Below are 21,119 nucleotides of genomic sequence, written 5' to 3'. Positions count from 1 at the left end.
ATTGTTTTTAGCTTTTCATGCCCCAAGCCCTGCATCCACTTACATGCACTTACGTATAAAATTCTTCAGCAGGAGAGGCAGAAAACTTTGTCCACGTGGCATTATCCTTTTGGAAGTAGTTGGTACAGTTTCCAGTGTTCCAGTTGTTGTTACAGTTGGTCCATGGGAGCTCAGAAGTAAATGAAGAGTAGAGGTAGTATAGAGCCCAGGCCATAACAGTATTGTAGTAAAAGGCAACATATAGATCTATTATACAGATTGCATATCCAATCCCTACAAGGAACAAGAAAAGCAGTTTTTTTTTAAAAAAACATTCACTGCAGAAGAAACATCCAAATACAGAAGAATCATTGCAATAGTTGATTCTCTGCTCACATTGAGGTCTTAATTGAACACTTGAGTTAAAAATGAAATGCTATCTATCAAGCTATTTAACATTCTTAGAAGTTAAAGCACAAAAATAAATGTCTGTATATTTTTTAAAACAGAACTAAACACAGGTTGTACTTTTTTGCACAGAAATCAAATATTACAAATAGAGATACATAGCCAATATGCATAACAGTTCTGGAAGTGTGACACAGACAAGGCTTGGATTGGTTTTTGTCAGTTATCACTGCTGACATCCATTTATAATACAGGTTAAAGATAAGTTAACTTACTTATCTACTTCTCATTATGCAAGGCATAAATTCACATTATATTCAGAAACAACTTTAATTGCTTTTTATAAGCAAGTGTTATCATTAGGTGATGATTGAGGCAATGTTAAATAGTTGTATGATAAGAATCGAAGATAAAGCAGTTAGCTCAATTTCTGAAAAGAAAGATCAAAAGTTGCATCTTATTAGGCTTTCAAAAAGTTTTCAAGCAAAATTAATTGGCAGTAGGTGTTGGATAAAGTTGCAGATTTAAGGTACAGCATACAAAGTTAGATGATGTGGGATGGAAAAGAAGAGGTGTAATTCAAATATCAAGCAGAAATAGATCAGATCTTGTCTGAAAACAAAAAAAGCAGAAACTACTGAGGGTGAACAAGGAAAATGAGACGTCAAAATCACATGAAGGAGGAGGATGGCATTCTCCACAGTGTAATCAACAGTAATGTAAGTGAAAATTAGAAACAAACTCCAACAAAATGACTGGTACCCAAAACATTAACTGCATTTCTTTTCCCCTAGATGCTGCCTGACTTAAATTTCCAACGATTTTATTTTTTTTAATTTTCAAGCAATTGGTTGAATATATACCATGAGTGATACAAAACTTTTACATTCACTGAGTCAAGCAGAGTTATTCAAGGATACAATGTAAAATGGCATCACAGCTTTAGCAATGCAAGATTGAAGAGAAAGTTGGATGATATGACAGGAGATCTAAACATTTTTTTGGACAGATGAGCTCAGAAACACATAATGGCCTTCATTTTGATTACATATTAAAATAATTGTACTCAAGCTTCTGAGATTTCTAAATGTTATATAAGATGCAGTGGTTGCAAAGACAAAGGTAGGAGTTGCCAAAATATGATTGCTTCTGCCAATCCTCTTGAGTAAAGCCCTTCCTAACAACAGTCCTGACACTTGTTCACATGCATTGTGCTTTCCTATTAGTGTGCCAAATTGCCAAGACTTGCACATACACACCTCAGTATTCCACAGCTCCTAAGTATTTTTGTAGTGTAATTGTCAAAGGCACATATTTTCACATAGCAAGTTCCCACCAATAATATTTTTACAAAGAGTGAGAAGCCCCTTTATTCAGTGTTGATTGGGGATAAATACTGGATAGAGCATTGGGGATGTCTTCAAAATATTCTCTACATCCACCTAACTGTGCTGATAGGACCTTAATGCAACTTCTCATCTCAAAGATGGCACATCCAATAATGCAGCTCTCCATTAGTACTGCAATAGAGCATCAGATTTAAAGACTTTCTTTTGTGCAAGTTCCATTAAACCATCTGACTCAAAGGTGCGAGAGCTCCAACTGAGCCAAAGTACAGAATTAACAAAATTGTTTTGTTTGCTGAAATTTCACTTCTGTAAAATTCACATTTCCTCATGTAGCCCTATGAATTCTGAAAAAAGTACTGCGAAAGCTCCATGGCAGGAATTGCAAGTGATCAGAAAGAAAATAATAAGCTTCAATCACTCAGATGGTGGTAGTCGTGCCTCTTGGCTGCTGCATTTAATTGTTCTGCTCTAGAAAGCTTCCTGTACTATAAACAGGCAGTTTTAGCAACAGGAGAGTAGAGCAAAGTCCTAATCTACTTTTGATGGAGCCTCTGGGTTTTAGAAGGGAGTTAGCTGCATGCCTCAAGGTGTAACGAAATCCAGATTTCACCATTATGCAATGGTTTGTTCTATTAAAGTAAATGGAAGTGACATATTTATTCTTTTATTCTGAATATGATCATTGGGATAGAGTTGGGAAGATAGGTGGGGTAGGGGTGGTGGACAGGATAATAATTTTATTACTTTTTCCACATTTTTCTCTGTTGTGTCCATTTATATTTTCTATTTTTAATTTTATTTTCATGAATGACTCTTCCTTTATGAATAATTCTTATAGCAAAGATCTTTTCCCCCAAGTAAGGCATTGACTAATGCACCACCATCACTTTACCTCTTGCAGAAATCACTAACTTGTCACATAAGGAAGAAAAGACCCAACCAACTTTTTAATAGTTTCTGGCACAGCAGACAACAGGCATTCAGTAGTGATGTGTCACCCTCTACAACTAATCCTTTGAAGGTCTCATCCCTCTGTATCTCTATTTTTACAAACTACATAAGCTCTGGAAATGTCTGCACTCCTCTAATTCTGGCCTTTTGTTCAGCACCAAATATCGTTCCTCTACTGCCAGTTCAGCTACTGAGGCTAGAATCGCATGGAAACCTTCTTTGCCAGTTTCTTTCTTAAAAACAGCTCTTAAAACCATCCCCTTTAATCAAGCCTTTAGTTATCCAGGCCAAGATCATCTTATGTATGCAATACAATGTGTGCAACAATATGTTACATCTACGGAAACTCTCGTGTTCTTCTTGTTTTTATATATAAAAGAACCACAAAGCACTTTAAAGGGATTACAAAGTAATGGACTTGAAGCTTAAAAATGAAGTATGTGGGGAGGTGGCAAAAAGGGCTGAAACTGGAATTAAACTTTTAAAGGAAAAGAGGAGGTACAGAGGCAAAGGCACTAAGGATATTCCAAAATTTGGATTGCAAATGTTTAAAGGCAAAGCTATCAATAAAGTTGAAGGCAGATATAATATTACTTGTAAAGTTCTTTTCTTGTAGAATGTTAAAAAGAAATGGAGAATTAAAGCCAAGATGACAAAAAATTAAATGTTACGAGCAATACACACAAGCTGGAGGAGCTCAGCAGGTCAGGCTGCATCTATGGATGGAAATAAATGGTTGATGTTTTGGGCCGAGACTCATCAGGACTGGAAAGGAAAGGGAAAAAGTCAGAACAAGAAGGTGGGGGGAGGGGAGAAAGTAGCCCAGGGTAGCAGATGATAGGTGAAACCGGGAGAGGGGGAGGTGTGAAGTAAAGAGTTGTAAGTTGATTGGTGGAAGAGGGAAAGGCTGGTGAAGGGGGAATCTGATAGGAAAGGTCAGAAGACCAAAGAAGAAAGGGAAGGGGGAGGAGCACCAGAGGGACGTGATGGGCAGGTGAGAAAGTGTGAGAGGGAAACAAGAATGGGGAATGCTAAGATTTTTTCCGAATTTAAGGCATTAAGGAATGACAGCAGATATTAATTAGCAAGGGTGAAGCTGAAGGGCAGATGGAACTCAGTCCAACATAGAATATCACAGCAAGCTTGTCATGAGCCCAAGTTTCTGTGATTTAATACTGTTTTAGCTCTTTAATCATCTCCTACCATTTAATTTGTGAAACTGCCACATACACAATACAATTCTACTACCTCCATTGTCAAGATATTTTCTTTAAATTTAAATGCTTTTAAAGAAGAATGGCATTTTTGTGTCACTAATGAAGCAAGTAGTCTTACCTTTGAAAATTGGACATATCTTTGCCCATACTGAAATGGCTCCATTTCTATGGTACTGTCCCAGTGCCAACTCCATATAAAACAGTGGGATACCACCAAACACAGCCATCAGAAGATATGGTAAGAGGAAGGCACCTGCAATTTATGAAATTTGAAAACAGCATGAGCATCATAGAGGTAAACTATCAATTCATGATAATCTTAAACTCTGACTTTCAGATTAAAATTGTGTTATCATATCTGATAACCTTAAGCTTATTCAATTGCTTTCCTGATATGTGAGTGGGTGTCCTATAGGTTCTATGCTGATGATGCCACACTGACAGATGGGCTAAGGAATAACAAATGGGAATTTAATTCAGATAAGTGGGAGGTGTTACATTTGGAAAGTCAAATCCAGGGACAATTCTCATTGTGAATGGCAGGACCCTGGCAAGTGTTATAAAACAGAGGGACCTTGGAGTACTCATGATTCACTTAGAGTAGAGACAAGGTAGTGAAGACCTGGTGGACACTGACAATCTATGCCAACCAGCTGGAATATTTGAGGACGTAGTCTACTTCTCTCACTGTTGACGTCTTAGATTCCTACCTACTTCAAAAGAGCAGCAATCATTCCAGTGCCCAAGAAGAGCTGGATGAGATACTTCAATCACAATCACCCAGTAGCCCTCACATCTACCATAATGAAGTGATTCAAGAAGTTGATTATAACTAGAATTAACTCAAGCTGGCCTCCTGCTACATTTGCTCCACAATGCATGAAATCTCATTGGCTCTCATCTCTCTGTCTTGGACCACATGTACATGAGGCTACTGTTTATCGATTACAGTATGGTGTTCAAAACCACCATCCCCTCAGCACTAATAATTAAGCTTCAAAGTCAAATCCTCTGTTCTTCCCTCTGCAACTGGATACTTGACTTCCTTAATGGGAGACAACAATCTGTGTCAATAGGTAATAACAGCTCCTCTTCACTGACTATTAACACAAGTGCACCTTAACAATGCTTGCTTAGCCCACTGTTCTACTTCCTCCATACTCATGGCAATGTAGTTAATCACATCTCAAATGTCATCTATAAATTTGCTGAAGATACCACTGTTGTTGGTAGAATCTCAGAGAGTGATGTGGAGGTTTGTATGTATGAAGTAGGTTGCATGGTTGAGTGGTGGCACAACAACAACCTTGCATTCAATGTCAGCAAAGCCAAGGAACTGGAGTGGATTTAAGAAGGGGAAGTCTGGAGAACATACACTAATCCTCATTGAAGGGTAAGCAGTGGAAAGGGTGAGCAACTTCAAGTTCCTGTGCATCAACATCTCAGATGATCTATCCCTAGGCCACATTGATGTAACTATGAGGGAGGCAAGTCAGCAATTCTATATTGTTAGGAGTTTAAGGAGATTTAGTATGCTACCAAAAGCTAGCAAACCTCTGTAGATGAACAGTGGAATGCATTCTGAGTAGTTGCATCCTGGTATAGCGCCTTCAGTACAGAGGATCACAAAAGGATGCAGAGAGTTACTGACATAGCCAAGTCCATCATGGACACAACCCTTCTTACCACCAAGGACACTTTCAAGAAGTGCTACCTCAAAAGAGCAGCATCCATCAGTAAGGAATGACCCTCATCATCTGAGACATGCCCTCTTCTCATTATTGACTTCAAAGAGGTGGTAGAGGAACCTAAGGACTGATAGTCAATGATTTTGGAACAGCTTTTTCCCCTCTGCCATCTGAATACCCCATGAACCTATAAATACTACCTTGTTGTATCTTTTTTTGCATTATTTGATTTTGTAATTTATATATTTTTTGTCTTTGCATTGTGCTGCTGCAAAACAACTAATTTTACATCATATGCCAGCAATAATAAATTTGATCCTAAAAATTTTGATTCTAAAAGTTGTTAAGTCAATGTGCAATTGACTAATCTGCTGGTGAAGCCACACTTGGAGTATTATGTTTAGTTTGGGTTGCCCTGCACTTGAAAAGGTACCATTAAACTGGGAAGAGTGCAGAGAAGATTTGAAAAGGATGCTGCCAGGACTTGAAGGATTGAGTTTATAGGGAGAGGTCGGACAGACTAGGACTTTATTCTTTAGACCATAGGAGTTTGAGGGGTAATCCTTTTAGAGGTGGATAAAATCATGAGGGGCATAGGTAGTATGAATTCATTCAATCCATTTCCCTCTGTTAGAGTATCAAAAAACTAAAAGGCATAAGTTTAAGGTGAGAGGGGAAAGATTTAAGATGAATTTGAGGACACACTTTTTTCAAACAAGGTAGTATCTGTATGGAATCAGCGGCCAGAAAAAGAGATTGCAACAGGATAATAATAACTCTTAAAATACAGCTGTAATGGTTTAGAACAATTCCCAACCTGGAGTCTATGGATGCCTAGCTTAATGCTATTGGTGTATGGCATAAAAAAGGTTGGGAACCTCTGGTTTTGAAGGTTATAGGCTAAATACTGGCAAATGGTACTAGCTTGGATCAGACGTCTCAGTCAGCATGAACCATCTGGACTGAAGGGGTTACTTGTTGTATGACTTTACGGCATCTGATAATGATTTACACAATCACCCACTTAAGCAACAAGATTATCATCAAGGCCCAGGATACTGTCTTTACTTCATCTTGTTGGAGGTTGCTGACAACTCCATTCAAAGGCTCAAAAATCATCAGTAGTCCAAAATGACTATGTACTTGGAGAAAGCAGCAGTTGAGTGACAGAGTGTAGACCAAAGTCATGTTAATGGAGCATGCAAAGAACTCTAAAGTCTTCCAAGCTTGAGTCCTTGGTACACGACTCTATAACAGTGTGGTCTCCCTAATGTGCAAGACTAAAAAAGGTTAAACATTTTAACATAGAATAGCCCTTTTGCCCACCAGATTGTACCATCCATTTAACTTATTCCAAGAACAATCTAGTGTGTCAGTCTAACATCACCCTCCATTTTTCTTTCATGTATATGCCTAAGACTTTCTTAAGTGTCCCCAATGTATCTGCCTCTGCCACCACCCCTGGCAGCATACTCTGTTTTTAAAAAAAAAACCTCTAACACCCCCCCCCCTTTAATTTACACCAATCTCCTTATTATGCTTTCTTGTATCAGTCATTTTTACCCTGGGTAAAATCCTCCAGCTGTCCACTGCATCTATGCCTCTTATCATCTTGTACACCTCTATTCATGTCACCTCTCATCCTCCTTCCCACCAAAAAAACCATAGCTTGCTCAACCTATCCTCATAAGACACTCTCTAATCCAGGTAGCATCCTAGTAAATCTCCTCGGCACCTTCTCTTAAGCTTCCACATCCTTCTTATGCATTTTCTTCCTTTGTTGCCTCAGATATATTCAAAGTATCTCACAGCAGGGCAAGGTCATCATATAGGAGAATTTAAAGCATATAACATTTTTATTTTGGCACACTGAATTTTTTAAAAATCAAAGACACCATTTACTCAGTAAATCCAAGAACCATACTAGAATCAACGAAAGACCTCAACCAACAGAGCGGACTAACAAATAATATACAAAAGCCTGTCAACTTTACATTTGTTATTAATCTAATGAAATTTGTAGGATTTCCCATGTTCACTAGATGAATGATAATGGCCATATTCCCAAGGACATTGTATAATGAACTGAAAGTACTGGATGTCCATACCTCTGCTGAAAGATGTCTGGCATCAGCACTGGCAAGAAGGAAACTGGCAACCATTGGAGCCTCCAATTGGTGAGCACTTAGATTGTTAGAAACAGTGAGGAGGAAACGAAATGGAAGCTCAGCTAGCTAAAGAAAAATAGAGTCCAAAAACTGCTTACCCCTTTCCAGCCCAGTCCCTTTGACTCCAGATAACATGGCAGCAGCAGCTTTTTAGAGAGGGACTCCAACAAAAGCTATAACACAGGATGGTAAAAAACACCATCTTGTATGGTAGCATTCAAATTAAATATATTTGATTGTTCTCAATATTTGTGATGTATTTATGGATCAACAATTCAGAACCTTGAGCTAATAATCCAGAGAATGTAAGACCCACTGTGGCAGGCTGAAAATTCAGAATCAGCTTACAGTAACTGGAAATAAGAAAAAGCCCCTCAAAATAAATCTGATGAATTATTATAAAAGTCCTAGCTTATAACATCCTTCAGGGAACAAAATCTGCATTCTGCCTGGTCCAGTTTATATTTCACTCTAAATCCACTGAAATGTTTTAACCATTTGACAAAATGACCTGTTTAAGCAACCCTGTTGCAACTGAACAGTTCATCACTGTGAGTCCTCCACCACATAGAGTACAATGATTCAAGTCTGTGACACAAGGGTTAGAAGTGTTCCCTTCCCACTTACACATCTTCTAAATAAATAAACAAGTGATTAACTTGAAACTTCCCTCACACAAGGTTTGCTGGTGATGACCATGTCCTGAAAATGAACCAAAATTCCAATCTTGTCACTTAAAACTTAAGAACATAATCATTGTCATCATTACGTGTCATATCATATGAGGTGGGCGATCGTGCTCCATGATCATGATTATTTTTGGCAATTTATTTCTGCAGAAGTGGTTTTCCATTGTTTTCTTCTGGGCAGTGTCTTTACAAGACATGTGATCCCAACCAGTATCAATACTGTCCAGAGATCGTCTGTCCAATGTCAGTGGTCACATAACCAGGACAAGTGATATGCACCTGCAGCTCTTATGAACATCCACCACCTGCTCCCATGGTTTCACATGACCCTGATAGGGGAGCTAAGCAGGTGCAATACCTTACCCAAGGGTGACCTGCAGGCTAACAGAGGGAAAGAACACCTTACAACTCCTTTGGTAGAGACACATTTCCACCCTGGCAACCAAAAGAACATAATAAAATGTTACACATGAAACAGTAGTAGCAGTACACAGGTTGAAAGAGTATAGAGAACACTTACAAGAATGTTGCCAGGTCTGGAGGATCTGAGTCATGAGAAGAGATTGAATCGGTTAGGATTTTATTCCTTGGAATGTGGAAGATTGAGAGGAGATTTGATAGAGGTATACAAGATTGAGGGGTATAGAGAGTGTAAATGGAGGTTGGGTGGGACTACAATCAGAGGTCATAGGTTGAGGGTGAAAGGTGAAAAGTTTAAGGGGAACAGGAGGGGAACTTCCTTCACCCAGAGGGTCTTGAGACCGTGGAACAAGCTGCCAGCACAAATGGTGTATGCAAGCTCAATGTTTAGGAGAAGTACATGGATGGCAGGGGTATAGAGAGCCATGGTCCCAGTGCAGGTCAATGGGAGTAGGTAGTTTAAATGGTTCAGCAATGATTAGATGGACTGAAGGGCCTGTTTCTGTGCTGTTTTTCTATGATTCTAACTAACTTCACCATTCAATTATCAAAAAGATATTCCAAGCAGTGGAAAGGAACTTTACCACAGGATAAGCAAAAAAACAATAAGTCAACAAACCAAATTTATTTACTTCCTATTCAATTTTTAACATAGTAGTGTTCAATGAAACTGAATAGGAATTCCTTGCTTGACCTCCAGTAAGTAATCATCTGAGATAAGAGATCAAGAAAGGGAGAAGTAAATCACAGGAGAGGTATAGACATAGAAAAAGAACATTTGATATAATAATTGATCACATTCAGACATCTTCTAATGCAATAGTTTAAAACAGAAATAGTACTCCAGTTTTAGGAAGTTTGGATGCCAATATCTGCAAAACAAAGTTCTAAAACAAATGGACATGTTTCAAGTGTTAATTGCAATATCTCAGTAGGTCCTATTGCCAAATAACAAGCATCAAAACAGATACTCCAAACACAAAAATAAAACACACTGAGAAAGCTTGCAGTTGACAGCGAAGTGGATACAAGGATTTAAACATCTCAAAAAAAAGATGTGATATTGTTTGGTTTGGAAACCTGCTGTGCATTTTAATGTCATGTTTTCTTTAGTACTGTAACAATCTTCAAAGCTGTTTGGCAAAATTTATATTTATCTCGATTTATTTCATTATGATGCTCCTGTTATTTAAACTTAGTTTATGCTGTGATAGATTGATACCAGCAGCAATTTCCCATAAAATATTTATGATTTGTAATTCAACAGATTCAGATTCTTTCCCCCAACTGCATGACTTTTGTAGCTACTAAATTGAGAATGAGGCAATACAATAAGACAGCTTAATCTTGTTAAGTCTATTTCAAATATTTACTGTTTTATTAAAAAATAAGGATAGTCTTTATATCATAGGTATCAGTCCCACAAGTTTTAGGTTACCTTATTAAATCAGCTTAAATATAATAAAAGTTCTGGCATCTGTAATAGAAACCATATTTAAATACGGTGATGTATAACGGTGCCCTGAATGCAATACACTCATAAAAAAATCAGATTTTTTCCATTTGTGATTTTCTCTCACAAGAACAATGTTAGCTGCCTTCAAGTGCATGCATTGTCAGTCTATGGCCAGCTATCAATTACATGTACCCAATGAGTATTCTCTGTATTTTTCTGAGCTGAAACAAATACTGGCTTCTAATTGGTGCCTTCCCAGGATGGTTCTGAAATAATGCAGGGGGAGGGGTGTGAGTGTGGGGAGCTAATGTCAGAAATACTCAATGGTAGATCTTGAACACTTATATAACCATAATATTCCATGAATCTTTAAGACAGTATTTACATAATCTAAAACTAGAACCCTATCCTTAAACAGAGTACAGAAGATCACTTCATAGAGCACATCTTTGTTTTCATTTTGTAACAAGACGTGTTATAATTTTGTAAAATGTTAATCCCCCCTCCCCCCGCCCCCCCAGGACTTTGAATTTTTTCATTGTATCATTGATCAAGTACGTCAAAGCACAATAGTCAAGAGGAAAAAAAAACATTATTCATTTAGATCCCAAAGAATTATCATTACTGTTGTGAGCTGAAATATACTACAACCATAATAGGATAAAAATACTATACTGGAATCCTATATTCTTAACTCAAGCATGAGACTATCTCTATCCAACTTGTTTAGGAAGGTATAACATCAATATCAAAACAGTTTAAATATCCAAATACAAAGGCAGCTCTGTGTAAAGAATATCAAGTTCAAGTTTATTGTTATTTAACTCTATGTATATATAACCAAGCAATGTTCTTCCGGACCATGGTGCATCCATACAACATATATCACACACAGCCAAAATATTAAAATAAACCAAAATATTATACTACAAATAAATTAATAAAATACAATTCAAAATGCATGTAGTAAATTGCAACAGAGGTAAGCAGCAAACAGTTCGGTGTCCTAGTGACGAGGCCTCTGCAGTGGCAGAGTATTCATTCATCTCACAGCCTGACAGAAGCTGTTACCCAGTCTGGCAGTGCTAGGCATGATGCTCCTGTATCTCCTTCCTGATGGCAATGGGTCAAAGAACATGCGGGATGGGTGGTAGGGATCCTCAACATTGCTTTGGGCCCTTCATCTGCAATGCTCCCAATAAATGGCACCAAGTAAGGGGAGGGATACCTGATGATCCTCTTGGTGGTTTTTACTGTCCTCTATAGGATCTTGCCTTGCAGCTTCCGTACCGAACAATGATGCAGTCAGACAGGACACTCTTGATAGTGCTCCTATGGAAAGCTGTTATAATGGGGGGGGGGGGGGAACTCTTAAATGGAATATAATGGAACTCTTACTCTTCAGAAAGTATAAATGCTGCTGTGCCTTAACTAATGAGGAGGAACTGTGGGTCCAGTTTAGATCATCCATTATGTGCTCACCAATAATTAACCAATCAAAACTGTTTTCAGTTATCAAATTTTATATGACTAGTTAAAGACCAGATGATGATGATAATGTTGTTTAATGAGTTATTATAATCTGCAATTCATAAAACTCTGAAAGGTTGGAGGAAACAGATTCAATACTAACTTTCAAAGGGGAATTGGAAAAATAATTTTAAGACAATTTACAGCACTATGGGACAAGAGAAGTGGACTGGAATTAATTTTTCAGAGAACATAATGGTCTGAATGGCTCCTCCAGAATGACATGATTTTATGATAAATTATGATTCTGTGATTCTTCAAAATACTTGATCATTAATTAATTTGTACAAGTATAATATGAAAAATTGAATTTGATTGTACTAGGATTTCAATTTCCTTTTTTCCGCTTTGCAGTTTGTATGCAAGTGGTTTCAGGGTGGCCTAGACAGTAGAGGTGTTCTTCTACAGCTCCAGTGACCCAGGTTAAATCCTGATCTCTGGTGCTGTCTGTCTGGAGTTTGTATGTTCTCCTTGTGACTGCATAGGTTTCCTCTTGGTATTTCAATTTAAGCCCAAAGATGAGAGAGCCAGTTTGTTACATATGATAACATATTGGTGTGAACTGAGGGAGAATAAAATGAGATTAGTGTTAATGGGTACTGATGTTAATGGGGACATCAGTGGAGATATAGTGTGTTGAAGGCCTGTTCCCTTGCAACATGCCACTATACAGCATAATTTGCACCTTTTTTGTGGTGACTAAGGACTTTTATTTTTACTTACAGCAGTCTATTTTAATCAGTAATTACAAATAAACTACTGTGTATTATAACATAGTTAATCAATGCTAATTTTCTTATACAAACCCAATAGAATCAATATTCACCTAATATTATCCTGGAGCAGACATTTTATTCCAATTTACAAGTTTATTCAACAAAGCAATTGTCTATTCTAGTTATCCAGCAATCAAATGATTTTTAACCTCCATTTCTAGTTTGTGCAGCATAAAATTGAGTGCAGAATTTAAATGGCTGAAACTAGAAGTCTGTTCTTTTGAATTGGCGGCTTTCACAATGTCTGATCCTCTGAATAATCTGAATTCAAGCGTTTTACTTCCTGTTGAATAGCACAGTCAACTTAACAATAAAATTAACGCTCCAGATTTTAAAAAATCCAGATGAGTAAAGTGAAAGCTTTTTCCTTCAAGTGAAATGTACCACAGAGGAATACATTTCATTTCATCGACTTAGTTCAGCCTTTTCTTCATCAACTGATGTTGGGTACAGGCCTAAGGATATTAAAAGCAATCCAAAGCCTTTACTCATGTCACCATTCTTTTTTATTTATTTATGTATCTATCTATCTATTTATTTATTAAATTTTAGAAATTACAAAGAATAAATGTAATAGTAAAAAAGTAAGAAAGATAATGTCACCATTCTTAATGAGATACTGGATAGTAGACATAACTTGCTTTTTGTCCTTAACACTTGTCCCAGCAGGAACCACTGCAGAACCAGTAGGAAACTTAATACTAATATCATATTCTGACCTCCTTTCCATCCTAGATGGTGAAAAGATACAATCACAATTCTTCAGCAGAACTACCGAATTGTGAATGGACGAAGGATTGACCTTGTTACATTGAGACTGAGTACCAGCTGGAGCAGTGGATTTGGAATTGAGTCAATGCAGTGGTTGTGGAAGTCTTGTAACTCTCACAACATTGTGGGCTGAAGGATTTGTTCCTGTACTGTACTAAGTTATATGTTCTATGCATCACAGAACATAGAAAACCAAACAAGCACTAAATCAGTTCTGAATTTAACTTATGTTAAATGAAATATCAAGAAAAAAAATCATCAATACTGCTGTAAAATAAAAGAGAAAAGTGTAATTGTATGTTAACATTTGAAAATTAATTTCTAGTGCATGTTGTCTTGTCAGATGTCACCTCCTTGAAGAGTTAATACATAAATGAAATAAAAGCTGTAAGTACTGGAAAAACTGAGCAGGCCAGGCAGCATCATTGGAGACAGATATACACTTAATCTTTTACAGTCAGAAATATATAATCTCTATTTCCATGTCTCATTTCTCAGATGAATGTAAAAGAACTGTTGATGTTACTTCCAAGAAAAGCAAGATAGTTATCTCAAATAACACACATAATGCTGATGGAACACATCAGGCCAGGCAGCATCTATAAAGAGAAGCACTGTCGACATTTCGGGCTGAGACCCTTCGTCAGTCCTGACGAAGGGATAGTTATCTCTAGTGTTTTGTAGCATATTGGTCTCCAAAGCAAAATTACTAAAATTGATTGCCCGGTTGTCGTCACTTGACAGTTTGTGTACGCTTGCTGTGTACAAATTAATTGCCAGATTTCCTCCAATCGTAACTATACTTCAAAAAATATTTCATTGGCTGTGAGGTACAGTGGAATGCCCTGAGGATTGAGAAAGGGCACTATACATTTGCAAGTTTCTTTCTGCATATTTAATCCGAAAATTAGTATGAGAATTAGTACATGGTGATTTTCTTTTTAATATGTAGAAATGATCCTATCCACACTTGCAGTTCTGTCTTGCTAGATGTTGATATTGCTACCTGCATTTACTTTATTATTAAAAGGTAGGCCAAAGGCAGTTCAAAGTGCTAGCTGTTGCATAATGCAAGGAAAATGATCAGAGTAGCAAAAAACAAAACTAGATCTTCATTCTTATACTTATTACTGCAGACATTCAAATTTGACACACCCTTTTCAGAGGGAGAACTTTGCCAGAAGTGTGTTTCTAGTTATTGTTTTACACAAATTGTGGACATGTAGGATTGTTAAGACAGTGACTGAGGCAAGTTTCATTTTAAACAGTTTTTGAAAGTAGGGGTTATGGCCTTTATGCTTGCAAAAGCCTTTTCACGTGATAAGCTGGTAGAGCGCTGCACTTCACACCGAAATCAAGAAACATTATAGTATATTTAACTCTCTCCCTCCTCAGCAACTAAAGGAGTCTGGAACAAACAGTTTGAGTGAAATGTGAATTCCAAGTATATTTTTGTGGATAGAGTGAAGTATTAATGCTCTTGTTCAATACCAGGGAGGGTAAAATGAATTCTATTAACAAAACAGCACAATTAATAATTTCCCACTCATAAACCTGCTGCACCATTCAATAAGGTCATAGCAGGGCTGAACCTAGCCTCAGGTCTACTGTCTCATCTGATCCCCATAACTCTCAGCTTCCTATAGTCCAAAAAAAAATCCATCTCAACCTTCAATATACTATAGTTCTTTGGAAAAGGGAGTTCTAATTCATTAACAAAATTCCTCCTATCTCTGTTTTAGATGGGTCATTCCTTATAATGAAGCCCTATTTCTCTACTTGTCCTTCAGACGAATCAACCTTTCAGGATCTTATGTTTCAACATGTTCACTTCTCATTCCTCAAAGCTCTATTGGTTCATATAATGTCATTTTCCTCATTAAATAATGCCTCCATACCTGGAGTAACAAAAATGAACGTACTCTGTAAAGCCCCAAAGGCAAATTTATCCTTTATTACCTAACTAATGAGACCAAGACTATATGCAAGTATTAACTCAAAGTTTTATATCATTTTATCAAAACATTATTGCTTTTGAAATAAAAACAGAAATTGCTTTGCAGAACTGCATGTCTTGAGCCTGAAATACTAACTCAGATTCTCCTTCCTAAGGCAGCGCTTGCCCTGCTGTATGTTTCCAGCATTTTTGGTTGTATTTCAAATTTCCAGCATCTGCATTTTAACAAAAGAAATAATTTATTACTTTTGAAATGAATGAAATTGATGATTCCTCTTACAAGGCATGTTCGACTAGGAAGAAAAAAAAAACTTTTTATACATCATTCATCCCAGACTTTCAGAAATCTCTTGAAACATTAACTTTTCATTATCCCTCACTACACAATTTAGCAAGCAATGTTTGGATTAATATTATGCTGAGGACCAAACAATGTAAAAGCTGCATATAAGAACATGATCCTTGCATTATATGTAAATTGACTTTTACATTCAACAATTTATATTGTATAAAGTAAAAACAAAAAGTTGGTTGAATAACCAAATAGAGAGCTGCCTTGTTGAAGTTTAGCAAAGGATTCATTAAACTTGCTGTAGTGGTCTACAAAGGCACAATGCTTTTGCATATTCAGGTGTTTCAGAAAATTAGCAATGATGGTGAAAGCAATGAAATACTGGTGTCAAAAGTAAAGACAGACTGCATTAAACAGTCTTCACAAAGAAAGATTCACGATTGTCCATTCTCATTCTTCAGTACACCAGTGTAAAGGAGAACAGAATGCTTGATACTCCAGATCCCATGCAACATACAAAAACACAAAATATAAAAACAGAATAAATATAAATGCAATCGTACCATACAATGCAAAATAACTAATATACATAGACTATGTACATAAAGTGGTGTGGGAGTGAGTGAGTGGGTGGAGGTGTTGATCAGCTTGACTGCTTAGGGGAAGAAACTGTTTTTGAATCTAGTGGTCCTGGTTTGGATGCTGTGTATCCTCTTCCCCAATGGGATTAGGACCAACAGTCCATGTTGGTCAGTGTGGGTAGGAGCCTTAAGGGCATTATTGGCCTTTTCTGGCACCTTTCTTACACATGGCCTTGGTGGCATGTAGTCCAATAGCGTCAATAAATAAATTACATAGTTTACATTAGCTTTGAGATAATTGAGAAGGGAGTCAGGATGAGATGTGTAATTTTTAGCTTGTTATAATCTGGAATGCATTTCTTAATAAAATGGCTAAAGGAGATTAGTTAGCATTATTCAACAAGGAATTGTAAGGGCCGAATGTCCCCGTGCTACACCACGCCACAATACTAGTGCACATTCAAGTGCGATTTTCACAACAGAACATGGTAAAGAATTGTATAATTAGATGTCAGCTCCAACTTACCGCCTCCGTTTTGGTAGCAGATGTATGGGAATCGCCACACATTGCCGAGGTCGACCGCATAGCCTATGACCGAGAGCAAAAAGTCTCCTTTTTTGTGCCAGGTTTCTCGGCTGTCTGGAACTGTTTTATCCAGCTCCTGAAGTCCATAACCGTCCGACGGAATGCGACTGGGGTCGTCAGCCTCGTCACTACTACCATTGGGTCCAACTGGGCTCTGAACAGCTGAGTAATTATTGGATATATTGCCCTTTTCGCCCTTTTCCCTCAAGTTGGAGGGTGCCTTGCTGCCTTCCTCGTGGTTCTTGTGGCTCGATCTGGGACTCTGGATCAAAACTCCATTCTCTTTATAATCCTCTTCCTCCTTCAGATTTTCCGGCGTCAGCTTCTCGGAATTAAGGGGCGACACCTCTTTGTGTAAGTGAAGGATCTTCGCCATTCCGCCGGCCTATGGGACTGTTTTGATGTCCATTGGACGCAAAACCTACTATCTGGCACCTGATCCACTCGAGTAAAGCCTCTTGGTATAAATCTATTGACTGCACTTTACAACTTCCGTCAATTCCTGCAGATAACACATACATACACAGGAAGAGATAAATATTAAACAATGACTCGAAAACAATATCCATTGAACAAACGTTGTATATTATATTCAGATAATGGGGAGACATTATTTAAAAACAAATTTAGAAACATTAAAAAACATTTAAACCCCCAATTTGCCCTATTGACTCCAAACGTTCGTGAGCTTTTCTTTTCCATGGCTAGCTCTTTTCCAAGAATTTGGGACTACTTTAAGTAAAATACATTTCATACCTTGGATTGATTCTGCGAAAAAGATACAGTAATCGGTTTTTACGAACCCGGAACTTAAAAAGATGTTCATTGTGTTTCTGTACACTGCCTTTATTTTTCTGATGTTGAAAGACCCGAAACGCCCGGTGATGTGCCCCAGCGCCCACCGGGTTGATAAAAGTAAGTAGTGTTGGACCAAGTTAATGAAGGCATGGCCCAAAGTTTTATGAAAGTGCCTATCTCAGAATCTGTGGAAAGCGACAATGTTTACACAAGCAAATTAAAAGCCTTTTCAGGGACATCCATTACAATACAATTAAATTTAATCCTTGTACCCAAAAGTAAAAATCTATGAGTACTTCAAAATTTTCTAACTCAAATTAACTGTTTCTATCCGAAGGGTTTTACAAGTGTCTATGGCAGTCCTAGGGATGAAGAATAATGTCTTACAGAAGTCCGCGTAATTAAAAACATTTATTACGGTGCAAGTACTAAAATGTATTCCAAATTCTTACCATCACAGCAAAACTTGAAAAATGTAGTGGGGGTTGCAGCGTTCGGAAAGACGGCATACCTCCTTATTTGGGACAGCTGACATTTCTTAATCTCGCTTTTTCAGTAGTATTTGTCCAAACTCAGCTTCTGCTTAAAATTAACTGTTCGCACTTAACTGCTCGTCATTAGGTGACTTCATGTTCTGCACGATGCTTTCTTTCTGCCCAAGCCACGACAAACTACTTTGGGTGACTTCGTTTTTGTGGTGCAGATCAGTGGAAAAAAATCTTATTTTATGAAAAAAACAAGAGTTCAAAGTATATTGTATTTAGTTGACGGCCCTTTATGGTCTAAAATGTATACTCTTAAATCGATGCTTATTCACTTCGGTCAAAGGTAGAACAGTTAAAATATTTTGGGCTCGAATTGGGTTTAGAAACACATCCGATTTGCACTCCAGTCTTAACGTCACGAGTTACAAAATGAGTCTGGCGCTCCTATTGTCGTGTATTGTAATCCCCTAATTAAATATAAAAAATACGGAACTGCAGATTGTTCAAAGAAAATCTATTAAACGAAGAAATTATTGTGCCTCATTTGATTTCTTAGCAATCCTCATGACTAGAGGGTCAGTGCGTCTTAAACTAAATATAGCGGATTAAGGAAATGACTTGGAGTATTGTGTACAGTTTTGTTCTCCAAATTTGAGGAAGGACATTCTTGCTATTGAGGGAGTGCAGCATAGGTTCACAAGGTTAATTCCCGGAATGGCGGGACTGTCATATGTTGAAAGATTGGAGCAACTGGGCTTGTATACACTGGAATTTAGAAGGATGAGAGGGGATCTGATTGAAATATATAAGATTATCAAGCGATTGGACACACTGGAGGCAGGAAGCATGTTCCCGCTGATGGGTGAGTCCCGAACTAGAGACCACAGTTTAAGAATAAGGGGTAGGTCATTTAGAACAGAGATGCGGAAAAACTTATTCACCCAGAGAGTGGTGGATATGTGGAATGCTCTGCCCCAGAAGGCAGTGGAGGCCAAGTCTCTGGATGCATTCAAGAGAGAGTTAGATGGAGCTCTTATAGATAGCGGGGTCAAGGGATATGGGGGGGGGGGGAGGGCAGGAACAGGGTACTGATTGTGTATGATCAGCTATGATCACAGTAAATGGCGGTGCTGGCTAGAAGGGCCGAATATCCTACTCCTGCACCGACTGTCTATTGACTTTAAAATGACTTCCATTCCGGATCATGATATGTTAATTGAAAGTGGTACTAGAAATCGAAAAGATAACCTCGAGGACGAGGCTGCATTTTAAAAGTGGGATCCTATTTTGGCTTCCGAGTCTCAACGAATGAAGCTTTCTCATAACTATTTCCAACAATGTAACAGGTGCTTCCAGTTAAATCCCTTCAGTTTTGAAGGAAAAAGTAATTACAGCTAATATGATGTACTTAGCACACACAAATTTTAATAAAGCCGCACACTCTTCCATGACGTTTAGGTTTTCTACTCTATTGTCAAAATTGTCAAAACCTTCCTCACATCTCAAGACACTGAGTCTGCATTTCCCTCGGGCTATTACTTAAGAACTCACGAAGTCGTGCATTTATCTATGGTAGCTTTCGCAACCCTGAGACTTCTATATTTCCTTTGTTCTTTATTTTATAATGATCAAACTGAAAGGTCTGGGCATAGAGTTGCATGATAAAGAAAGGCAGTTCCTTCTATAAATGCCTTGCAGTTAAATAAGCTTGTGTGAAAGTACAATTCAGCTATTGCCAAAAACAATATTCAATACATTTTTATAATAAACTCGCTATCAACAAATTGATACTTTCTTCCTCAGACAAACCAGACACAGCAACAAGAATTGCGTTCTCTATCACAGTTACTTGTCCCTTTCAAAGCATATAGCAAAGGCTATTACCGTTTCTACCAAACCTGAACACGTTACCTCTCACTGGTGTCCCGGTACGAAGCTTCCTGAAAGAGTCGTATCGTTCTCAACCTGAGCTCCGTCGGCGAACACCACCTCCCAGGAAGTGTGGGCAGTCCAGCATATTTCCGAGCTTTTGTACAGCAGCTCTCTCACATGGTTTGATTTTCAGATAATCTGGCTGCCAAAGAGCTGTTTACCGCGTTATTCACGTCATATAAACTATGCCAAAGTTTATGTTTTACACCCAATATTCTTCACTTTCGCACAGGCGGACGGTCGTTGATTTTTTCCCCCTTTCTCTCAAATGGATAATGTGACAAGAAGGTCCAGTACAAATAGACTGCTAAATGATACATGTTTTAAGCAATGCATCTCCATGTTTTGAGCTGCAATAAAGATGTGGCGCAGGGAAGTCTGTACATATTCTTGATTTAATCGTGGCAGTGAACAACTTCAATAGGACTTTAAAAAGTTAGATGTAAAGGCGCATTTGTTTTATACACCATTATCTAAGCTCAGCTCTTAGATCTGGTATTGGTTGCGGTTTAGTAGAAAGTGTTCCAACCCCTATATCAGGAAGTTTGTGTATTTACTTCACAGTTCATTGATTCGAAGAGAAAATGAAACAATAATGCTTTTCTCCCAGAGGCTCTTGCAGGAGAGCTTCTGCACTTTGAAGCGGGAACCCAAAATAAAACCTGAAGCAGATGTAATTGAAAAGGAAAGGAAAACGCAGATCAACAAAAAGAAAACTGCCGAGAGTACTTGTCAGATCAGGTAGCATCTGCGGAAGTTAGCTTTTCAGGCCATTAGCTCAGAGCTGCATCATGAAATCAAGCACGTCTTAAATCGGTTGTAACGAGTGTTGGTAAAATATCCCGAAAGTCAAATCTGAAGCAGCGCAGGGAGTTATCACGCGTGTCCTGGTCAACTGTTTTACTTTTCAGTCTCCAGAAGTTAAAATTGGAATATCACATTATCTTATGATTTTGCAGTGTGAAAAGGGATTTTACTGCAGAAAAAGTACTCTGTTGGCCATAAGATGTACTGAATTACCCAGAAATTATTTAGACATTATCTAGATGAAAACTAGTTTCTTTTTATTCATTCAAACTCACCTCA

At 37.8% G+C, this 21,119-nt stretch overlaps 1 protein-coding gene across 1 annotated transcript in view; it reads right to left on the bottom strand.

The window, feature by feature from the left end:
* slc6a4a (solute carrier family 6 member 4a) overlaps positions 1 to 20,107 on the bottom strand; it is a 55,202-nt gene extending 35,095 nt beyond the window's left edge. Inside the window, exons 1-4 of the mRNA XM_059971418.1 lie at positions 20,013 to 20,107; positions 16,759 to 17,320; positions 4,023 to 4,157; positions 54 to 273 (exon numbers count right to left, since the gene is read on the bottom strand). Coding sequence (XP_059827401.1) covers positions 54 to 273; positions 4,023 to 4,157; positions 16,759 to 17,194 — 791 coding nt within the window. The 5' untranslated portion in view covers positions 17,195 to 17,320; positions 20,013 to 20,107. The remainder of the gene's footprint in view (positions 1 to 53; positions 274 to 4,022; positions 4,158 to 16,758; positions 17,321 to 20,012) is intronic.
* Between the last annotated feature and the right edge of the window lie 1,012 nt (positions 20,108 to 21,119).

The sequence above is a fragment of the Hypanus sabinus genome, chromosome 6, assembly GCF_030144855.1.
Source record: "Hypanus sabinus isolate sHypSab1 chromosome 6, sHypSab1.hap1, whole genome shotgun sequence".
In the NCBI taxonomy this organism is placed as follows: domain Eukaryota; kingdom Metazoa; phylum Chordata; class Chondrichthyes; order Myliobatiformes; family Dasyatidae; genus Hypanus; species Hypanus sabinus.
The sequence above is the reverse complement of the archived record's forward strand: the minus strand, read 5'-3'. Positions and strand labels throughout refer to the sequence as shown.